The following is an 11,036-nucleotide window of genomic DNA, read 5'->3' as shown; positions in this document are numbered from 1 at the left end:
AAATAAAAAAAAAGGATACTGTAAGACCTGATTAAACTAAAACTATAAACACTAAGGTAAAAAATCCCGATTACTTCCGATTAATTCTCGTTACTCCTTTCTAAGCGAAGTATGTTCCAAGTTTTTAAAATTTGTTTATATAATCGATCAACGTTGATTAATGGGTTCAAATCGAATTTGTTGATCAAAGTCGATCAAAATTTAACATGAATTTAAACTAAATTTTAGAGTTTTGAACAAAATGAACAAATGTTAAAGTTTATTATATTTATTAGCCGATACGTATTGTTGACATATTGTATCATATCATGTCTATATTTAGCTTAGCACATATATAGCAACTAACCTATAGTCAAACGATTATATTTAGCAAAGATAGGAAATCCCTGAATTGCAGGATCGGTTGTTAAGCTAGTGATAGGATCTCGTGTATATTTATAGGCGATGACAATTCATTGTAATTCATTCAAGCAATATTCATTTACTTACATGGTATCAGGCCGGCCAATCCTCTCCTTCTGCTTCTAAAAACATCCTTTTCTTCCTGCATACAATCATCATGGCCGACAAACAACAATACCATCCTGCACTCTCTATTTCAAACATCAGAAATCTAATACCTGTTACTCTTGATATCGATAATTCTCAATACAACTCTTGGGCTCATCTTTTCAAACTACACTGCAAGGCTTATGATGTCATCGATCATATCATCCCATCTTCCGACGACTCAAGCTCTTCCGCCACCACTTCTCCTGATAACAACAGCACCAAAACTCCACTATGGTATCGCCTAGATGCCCTTGTTCTTCAGTGGATGTATGCTACCATCTCGAATGATTTGATGAATCAAATCATTGAAGACGAATCTACTGCAGAGAATGCTTGGAATCGATTGCAAAATATATTCCAAGACAACAAAAACTCTAGAGCCCTTTATCTTCAACGCCAATTCAACACCATCCGACTTGACGATTTCCAAAATTGTGCTGCCTATTGTCAACAGATCAAAGTCTTGGCCGATCAGCTTCGCAATGTTGGTGATAAGGTCACCGACGATCGGATGGTTCTTCAGCTAATTGCCGGATTGAACGACAATTTTGATACGGTTGGTACTTATTTTACTCAATTGGACAAACTCCCTTCGTTCTACGATGCTCGTTCGAAGTTGATTCTGGAAGAGACAAAAAAACAGAAGCAAGCAATCAACAATCACACCACCACCGATGCTGCCCTCGTCGTCACTCCAAACCCTAAACCTGCAAGTATCCCAGATCCGCAAAAATCAACCGATCGGCAGACAAATTCCAATTTTCGATACAATACCAATCGTGGACGAAGTGGTCGTGGTTCCAATCGAGGTCGGAGCAACCGTGGACGTGGTTGTACGTGTGATGACCCGGAAATTTTGACTAAATTTAAACTTAATCTTTGTATGATTAACATTTCCGACACGATAAGCAAAGTCTGTAAAACTGAATCTCAAAATTTTTGAAATACCTTCGGTTGTTTTCGACGATTCGCGAACAATTATATGTAAACAGATACATATATACTATAACATGAAAAGGTAACAATGTATTAATTGTTTGATACCGTACATTAAACTTATTGGTTTAAATATCTATTTGAATATATATGATAAGTTGAGATATTTATTATTAAAATTTATTTATAAATAACTTCCAATGTGTATTTAAAAATTGATTTATGTATATTAAAAAGATATATACATATATATAATAAACGATAGTAACATTCGTTTATTGATTCGATTGATATTTAGATAAGTTAACTAAAGCGTTTAAGATGAACCAGTAAAATACTAATTTGCTACAGTGTTTTCCAATTTGCCACATTACTCAAAATGCTACAGTGTTTTCGAAAATCACTATTTGCTACAGTGAAATTGACTTTGCTACAGTGACTTTGCTACAGTGGTATATTTTATGGATGATTTAAGACTATATTTTGACAAAGGTACGATTCACGAAACGTAAAGTACAAGTTTTCTCAGCGTACGAAAGGGCGTTCGAAAAACCAGAACCGGGACATAAGTCGAGTGACAACGTACGACTTATCGGAACAAAAATTACAAGTCAACTATGCACGTGAATTTAATATAATATATAATTAATTTATTTAAATTATATATATTATATATTTATTTTATATTATGTCGACAAGCTAGGAGCCAAAACAATGTGAGCTGTCCCTGGTCCTCATGCGAGTCGCATGGCCAGAAGGCCATTTCCATGCGAGTCGCATGACTCCAGATTCCAGGCCAGGTACTATAAATTCAGGTGTTTTGCTCGAATGAAAAATCAAACACACATACACAAATATATATTACTCCGTATAATATTTATTATTATTATTATTATTATTATTATTATTATTATTATTATTATTATTATTAAGATTATTATTAATCTTATTAATCTTATTATTAGTATTATTATTTTTGCGATACAAAAATAATAATGTACATAAAATATTACGACGGAGTACTGTCCAAGTAATTTTCAAAACGAGTTTCCGAGCGAGCTAGAGCTAAGGAAAATATGGGTTATTGCCAAGGAGGTTATGGGTAATGTTCGGGGTATTTTTGTGAATCAAACCTTGAGTTTATTATCTCCGATGCGTCTACATGCTTTCCTACAATATTGTATATCAATATTAAACAGTGAGTTTCATATGATCCCTTTTACTCTCTACATTTTTGGGCTGAGAATACATGCAAATGCTTTATTAACTGATTTACAATATTTATATGTGTGAGTTTCATTTGCTCCCTTTTACTCTTTATATTTTTGGGACTGAGAATACATGCGCAGTTTTATAAACTGTTTTACTAAATGGATACAAATACTAAAACTGATTTTGTGTGAGTTTCATATGATCCCTTTTACTCTCTACATTTTTGGGCTGAGAATACATGCAAATGCTTTATTAACCGATATACAATATTTATATGCGTGAGTTCATTTGATCCCTTTTTACATATATTTTTGGGCTGAGAATACATGCAAATGCTTTATTAACCGATATACAATATTTATATGTGTGAGTTTCATATGATCCCTTTCACTCAATATATTTTTGGGCTGAGAATACATGCAAATGCTTTATTAACCGATATACAATATTTATATGCGTGAGTTTCATTGCTCCCTTTTTAATTGCTTTTGCAATCTATATTTTTGGGCTGAGAATACATGCACTTTATTTTAAACGCAATGGATACAAGTACATACTAAATTCTACACCGAGTTTGAACCGAAAATCCCTTAGCTTTGGTAACTAGTAACTGCCGGTTATAAGAACTGGTAGGCGCGAGTAGTTATATATGGATCCATAGGGCTTGATATCCCCGTCCGAGCTAGAGCACTAGCCTTTTAACGGACGTATGCTATTTGAGAAGCGTACACGTTGGTTTGCGTGTATTATTAAGATGATTATACAAAGGGTACAAATTATATATACGTTAAAGTTTAGTTACCAGGGTGCTCAATTTCGTAGAATATTTTGATAAACGTTTCTGGATGAAACAACTGAAATCTTGTGATCCACTTTTATATAATCTATTGATAAACATTTCTGGATGAAACAACTAAAATCTTGTGATCCACTTTTATATACAGATTATACGAAACACTAAAACTATGAACTCACCAACCTTTGTGTTGACACTTGTTAGCATGTTTATTCTCAGGTTTCCTAGAAGTCTTCCGCTGTTTGCTTAGATGTTAGACAAGCTATGTGCATGGAGTCTTGCATGACATATTTTTCAAGGAAACGTTGCATTCACCAAATCATCACCATGTATCTTATTTTTACTGCATTGTCAATGGAAGTACTGTTGTAAACTATTATTTATGGTGATTGTCTATATGTAGAAATCATTAGATGTCGAAAACCTTTGATTTAAATATTCATTTATGGTGTGCCTTTTCAAAAGAATGCAATGTTTACAAAACGTATCATAGAGGTCAAATACCTCGCAATGAAATCAATGAATGACGTGTTCGTCCATATGGATTTGGATCGATCGTCACAGTACGTCACCAAATCAATCGCCTCAATGGTTAGGTTACCCACCGTGGATGTATTCCTCTCCCCAATGGACTAATCCGCCTAATTGGACTACTCCACCATGCCCCTATCCAACTAATAACTGGGCCAGGCCCAACAGTAGCTACTCATCAAATTCGACTCAGGCTGGAATTTTCGGTCCGAGGCCATCACAGGCCCATTTATCTAATGGGTCAGTTTCAGGATATTGTCCAACAGATTTGGGTCAAGCTATGCACACCATGACACTCAACCCTCCTGACGATACATGATACATGGACACCGGGGCTACTTCTCATATGACCGCGAACTCAGGTAATCTCGAGTCTTATTATCCTTTAAGGCATCGTAAAAATATAATTTTTGGGAATGGTCATGGTATGCCAATTCATGGGTTCGGCAACTCTACCCTTTTAAACACTTCCCGCCCACTTTATCTACAAAACATTCTACATTCACCCAATCTAATTAAGAACCTTATATCTGTTCGTCGTTTATCTGTTGATAATAACATTTCTTTAGAATTTGATCCTTTTGGTTTTACTGTGAAGGATTTTTCGCAGGGCAAACCGGTTCTGAGATGTAACAGTACAGGCAATCTTTATCCTATTACCAACTCCGTACTATGCCACATATCCACACCTTCCACATTTGCTGCTTTTTCTCAGGACTTATGGCATCACCGTCTTGGACACCCAAGCGATGAAGTCTTACGTTCACTTAATAATAAACAGTTTATTTCTTGTAATTAACAAACTTTGAATTCCGTTTGTCAATCGTGTGTTTTTGGTAAACAAATCAAGTTACCTTTTATTTCTTCATCTAATAATACTTTGTCTCCTTTTGATATTATACACAGTGACTTATGGACTTCACCGGTTCCTAGCACAAATGGACACCGGTATTACATACTCTTCTTAGATAACCACACAAATTTCTTATGGACCTACCCTCTAGTTAACAAATCGGATGTGTTTACTACTTTCCTTACGTTTAACCAGTACATTCGAACACAGTTTGAAAAATCCATAAAAACCTTTCAATGTGATAATGGGACTGAATATAACAACATACACTTTCAACAATTTTGTGAAACTAACGGCATGCAATTTCATTTCTCTTGCCCTTACTCCTCTCAACAAAACGGTAAATCTGAACGTAAAATACGTGCTATAAATAATATCATGCGAACCTTACTTTCTCATGCCTCCATGCCACTCACATTTTGGCCTCATGCACTACAAATGGCAACCTATCTCCTAAATATTCTACCAACTAAAACTCTCAACTCTCGCTCCCCCACCGAATGTCTTTACAATCGCATCCCCTCATACTCTCATTTACGCACATTTGGTTGCTTATGCTATCCGCTTCTTCCCTCACACACCCTCAATAAACTACAACAACGTTCTACTCCTTGCGTTTTCCTAGGGTATCCTTCCAACCATCGCGGGTATAAATGCTATGATATGTCTTCTAAAAATTCATTATATGTCGCAATGTCACCTTTGATGATAAAATATTTCCTTTCGCCAATGTTTCAAAATCAGTTACGTCACAATATCAAAAGCTCACCGATTCAATCAATCCATCCTCCTTCACTCACCAATCGGCCCAAACGCAACATCCTATATCCACTACCTCCGACCCACCTTCTCCTTCAGCCCACTTTCCTATTTCACATGAATTAAATCCACTAATTCCTCTGATCCATTACCCACTAATATGGCCCAATCACCACCACTATCTCCCCACTCCAATTCGCCTAATACAAGTCCTGATAACTCACCTCCTACACCTCCATGCGTCTCTCCTACCTCACCTTCTGATCAAAGTCATCACACACCATAACCCACTCGTACGGTTATTGAAATGTCCCGTTCTTATTGATTAAAAACGTTCCATATTAATTGATTTCGTTGCGAGGTTTTGACCTCTATATGAGACGTTTTTCAAAGACTGCATTCATTTTTAAAATAAACCATAACCTTTATTTCATAAATAAAGGTTTAAAAAGCTTTACGTAGATTATCAAATAATGATAATCTAAAATATCCTATTTACACACGACCATTACATAATGGTTTACAATACAAATATGTTACATCGAAACCAGTGTCTTGAATGCAGTTTTTACACAATATCATACAAACATGGACTCCAAATCTTGTCCTTATTTTAGTATGCAACAGCGGAAGCTCTTAGTATTCACCTGAGAATAAACATGCTTTAAACGTCAACAAAAATGTTGGTGAGTTATAGGTTTAACCTATATATATCAAATCGTAACAATAGACCACAAGATTTCATATTTCAATACACATCCCATAGATAGAGATAAAAATCATTCATATGGTGAACACCTGATAACCGACATTAACAAGATGCATATATAAGAATATCCCCATCATTCCGGGACACCGTTCGGATATGATATAAATTTCGAAGTACTAAAGTATCCGGTACTTTGGATGGGGTTTGTTAGGCCCAATAGATCTATCTTTAGGATTCGCGTCAATTAGGGTGTCTGTTTCCTAATTCTTAGATTACCAGACTTAATAAAAAGGGGCATATTCGATTTTGATAATTCAACCATAGAATGTAGTTTCACGTACTTGTGTCTATTTTGTAAATCATTTATAAAACCTGCATGTATTCTCATCCCAAAAATATTAGATTTTAAAAGTGGGACTATAACTCACTTTCACAGATTTTTACTTCGTCGGGAAGTAAGACTTGGCCACTGGTTGATTCACAAACCTATAACAATATATACATATATATCAAAGTATGTTCAAAATATATTTACAAAACTTTTAATACATTTTGATGTTTTAAGTTTATTAAGTCAGCTGTCCTCGTTAGTAACCTACAACTAGTTGTCCACAGTTAGATGTACAGAAATAAATCGATAAATATTATCTTGAATCAATCCACGACCCAGTGTATACGTATCTCAGTATTGATCACAACTTAAACTATATATATATTTTGGAATCAACCTCAACCCTGTATAGCTAACTCCAACATTCACATATAGAGTGTCTATGGTTGTTCCGCAATATATATATATAGATGGGTCGACATGATAGGTCGAAACATTGTATACATGTCTATGGTATCTCAAGATTACATAATATACAATATAAGTTGATTAGGTTATGGTTGGAATAGATTTATTACTAACTTTCATGTAGGTAAAATGAGTAGTTTTTATCAATCTTGTTTTACTCGCCATTTCTTCGTTTCTAATCCGTTTTGAGTGATTCCAGTGACCACGGTTTCGTATTTAACTTAAATTTATGAATCTAAACAGAAAAAGTATAAGTTTATAGTCGGAAATACAAGTTACAAGTCATTTTTGAAAGAGGTAGTCATTTCCGTCGAAAGAACGACATCTTGATGACCATTTTGAAAAACATACTTTCACTTTGAGTTTAACCATGATTTTTGGATATAGTTTCATGTTCATAAGAAAAATTATTTTTCCAGAAGTATAGCTTTTAAATCAAAGTTCTTCTTAGCTTTTAATTATCCCAACCAAAACAGCCCCCGGTTTTACTACGACGGCGTATATCCAGTTTTATGGTGTTTATCGTGTTTCCGGGTTTTAAATCATTAAGTTAGCATATCATATAGATATAGAACATGTGTTTAGTTGATTTTAAAAAGTCTAGTTAGAAGGATTAACTTTATTTGTGAACAAGTTTAGAATTAACTAAACTATGTTCTAGTGATTACAAGTTTATAACGTTGAATAAGACAGCTTTTTATGTATGAATCGAATGATGTTATGAACATCATTACTACCTCAAGTTCCTTGGATAAACCTACTGGAAATGAAAAAAATGGATCTAGCTTCAAAGGATCCTTGGATGGCTTGAAAGTTCTTGAAGCAGAATCATGACACGAAAACAATTTCAAGTAAGATTTTCACTCGAAATAAGATTGTTATAGTTATAGAAATTGAATTAAAGTTTGAATATGAGTATTACCTTGTATTATAAAGATAACCTATTGTAAGTAACAAAGGTTTCTTGATCTTGGATGATTACTTGGAATGGATTTAGAAAACTTGGAAGTAAACTTGCAATCTTGGAAGTATTCTTGATTTTATGAAACTAGAACTTTTGGAATTTATGAAGAACACTTAGAACTTGAAGATAGAACTTGAGAGAGATCAATTATATGAATAAAATTGAAGAATTAAAGTGTTTGTAGGTGTTTTTGATCATTGGTGTATGGATTAGATATAAAGGATATGTAATTTTGTTTTCATGTAAATAAGTCATGAATGATTACTCATATTTTTGTAATTTTATGAGATATTTCATGCTAGTTGCCAAATGATGGTTCCAAAATGTGTTAGGTGACTCACATGGGCTGCTAAGAGCTGATCATTGGAGTGTATATACCAATAGTACATACATCTAAAAGCTGTGTATTGTACGAGTACAAATACGGGTGCATACGAGTAGAATTGTTGATGAAACTGAACGAGGATGTAATTGTAAGCATTTTTGTTAAGTAGAAGTATTTTGATAAGTGTCTTGAAGTCTTTAAAAAGTGTATGAATACATATTAAAACACTACATGTATATACATTTTAACTGAGTCGTTAAGTCATCGTTAGTCGTTACATGTAAGTGTTGTTTTGAAACCTTTAGGTTAACGATCTTGTTAAATGTTGTTAACCCAATGTTTATAATATCAAAAGAGATTTTAAATTATTATATTATCATGATATTATGATGTACGAATATCTCTTAATATGATATATATACATTAAATGTCGTTACAACGATAATCGTTACATATATGTCTCGTTTCAAAATCATTAAGTTAGTAGTCTTGTTTTTACATATGTAGTTCATTGTTAATATACTTAATGATATGTTTACTTATCATAATATCATGTTAACTATATATATAACCATATATATGTCATCATATAGTTTTTACAAGTTTTAACGTTCATGAATCACCGGTCAACTTGGGTGGTCAATTGTCTATATGAAACCTATTTCAATTAATCAAGTCTTAACAAGTTTGATTGCTTAACATGTTGGAAACACTTAATCATGTAAAATAACAATTTCATTTAATATATATATAAACATGGAAAAGTTCGGGTCACTACAGTTATCACTCAAGGCATGCAGGGTATTTACAAACCCAAGGTCCCTTTTAATCTTTCTACACTCACCTCTATCTCTCCTATCCCTCGCTCACCCAAAGATGCCCTTTCCGACCCTAATTGGACCATGGCTATGACTGATGAATACAAGGCCTTAATTGATAATAATACTTGGGTACTTGTACCGCGAACACCTAACATGCATGTTATTCGTAGTATGTGGATTTTCAGGCACAAAATCAAATCAGATGGCTCACTTGAACGGTATAAAGCACATTTAGTTGGTGATGGTAGATCTCAAACAGTTTCTATTGACTGCAATGAAACCTTCAGTCCAGTTGTTAAGCCCACTACTATTCGACTTGTATTATCTATCGCTATTTCAAAATCATGGAACATTAATCAATTGGATGTCAAAAATGCGTTTCTCCATGGATCTCTTGATGAAACAGTTTATATGTATCAACCTTATGGTTTTCGAGACCCTTCCAAACCGGATCATGTCTGCTTATTAAAACGATCTCTGTACGGGTTAAAGCAAGCGCCTCGGGCTTGGTATCAACGGTTTGCCACTTTTGCTTCATTGATAGGATTTCATAACAGCAGCTCGGATCATTCTCTTTTTATTTACACTAAAGGTAATGATACTGCTTATCTTCTACTTTACGTGGATGATATTATTTTAGTGACATCTTCTACCAAGCTTCGTACAACACTCATGTCCTCTTTTGTACGTGAATTTGCCATGAAAGATTTGGGGGATCTTAACTACTCTCTCGGGATCTCAGTCACTCGAAATACTCATGGTCTATTTTTAAGTCAGGAAAAGTATGCAGAGGACATCATCATTCGAGCTGGAATGAAAATTTGCAAAGCCGTTAAAACGCCGGTTGAAACGAATGGTAAAATCAGTGGTACGCAAGGTCCATCATATTCTGATCCAATCGGATTTAGAAGTCTAGATGGCGCCTTACAATATTTGACGTTTACGAGACCCGATATCTCCTATGCGGTTCAACAAATCTGTCTCCATATGCATGATCCGAAAGAGTGTCATATGCAAGCTTTACGTCGTATCATTCGTTATGTACGTGGTACTCTCTCTCACGCCTTACAACGCACTCGAAGCTCCATCTCCTCCTTAGTCTCTTAAACGGACGCTGATTGGGGTGGGTGTCCGGATACACGTCGTTCGACATCCGGTTATTGTGTTTTTCTCGGGGGTAATTTAGTATCGTAGTCTGCTGATGTGCGTACAGGTGTATACGAAATAGTTATTAATTGTTACAGGAAATACTATTAAATACGATACAATTTTACACAAGATATTTATTTATTTAGAGAATGGATATACTTAAACCTTGCTACAACACTATAGGCAGTGTACCTAATCGTAGAGTAGTATAGTTTTTAGTAAGTCCGGTTCGTTCCACAGGGAATCTTTTTGAACAAAGCTTAACGCTATATTAGTTTACTTTTATAAAAATACAAATATATATATAAGTAATATTATTATTATAAAAGGGGGGTTTTTACCGTTTAATGACCGGTTTGTCGATTTTAAAACTTTAGTCTCAGTTAAAACCAAATGTAAAATAATAAATAAATACAAGACTTAATTTAAAGCGTAAAGTAAATAACGATAATGAAATTGCGGATAATAAAAGTGCGATAAAATAAACTTGCGATAATTAAAAAGTACGATAATTAAAAGTGCAATTAAATAAAATAACAATAAAAATGCGATAATTAGAAGTGCAATTAAATATAAAATAAAGGAAGTTAAATATGAAATAAAATAATTATGCTTATTTAAACTTCCGTA

The 11,036-nt window shown here is 34.1% G+C and overlaps 1 protein-coding gene across 1 annotated transcript; it reads left to right on the top strand.

The window, feature by feature from the left end:
• Nucleotides 1-559: 559 nt before the first annotated feature.
• On the top strand, nucleotides 560-4,346 carry LOC139855358 (uncharacterized). The gene is made up of 2 exons (XM_071844581.1): nucleotides 560-1,385; nucleotides 4,093-4,346. Exons 1-2 carry the CDS (start codon nucleotides 560-562, stop codon nucleotides 4,344-4,346), a joined length of 1,080 nt encoding a protein of 359 aa, XP_071700682.1.
• Nucleotides 4,347-11,036: the final 6,690 nt, after the last annotated feature.

This window comes from Rutidosis leptorrhynchoides, chromosome 6 (assembly GCF_046630445.1).
Source record: "Rutidosis leptorrhynchoides isolate AG116_Rl617_1_P2 chromosome 6, CSIRO_AGI_Rlap_v1, whole genome shotgun sequence".
NCBI classification, from domain to species: Eukaryota; Viridiplantae; Streptophyta; class Magnoliopsida; order Asterales; family Asteraceae; genus Rutidosis; species Rutidosis leptorrhynchoides.
Note: the sequence above shows the minus strand (reverse complement) of the source record. Positions and strands in the feature narration are given on the sequence as shown.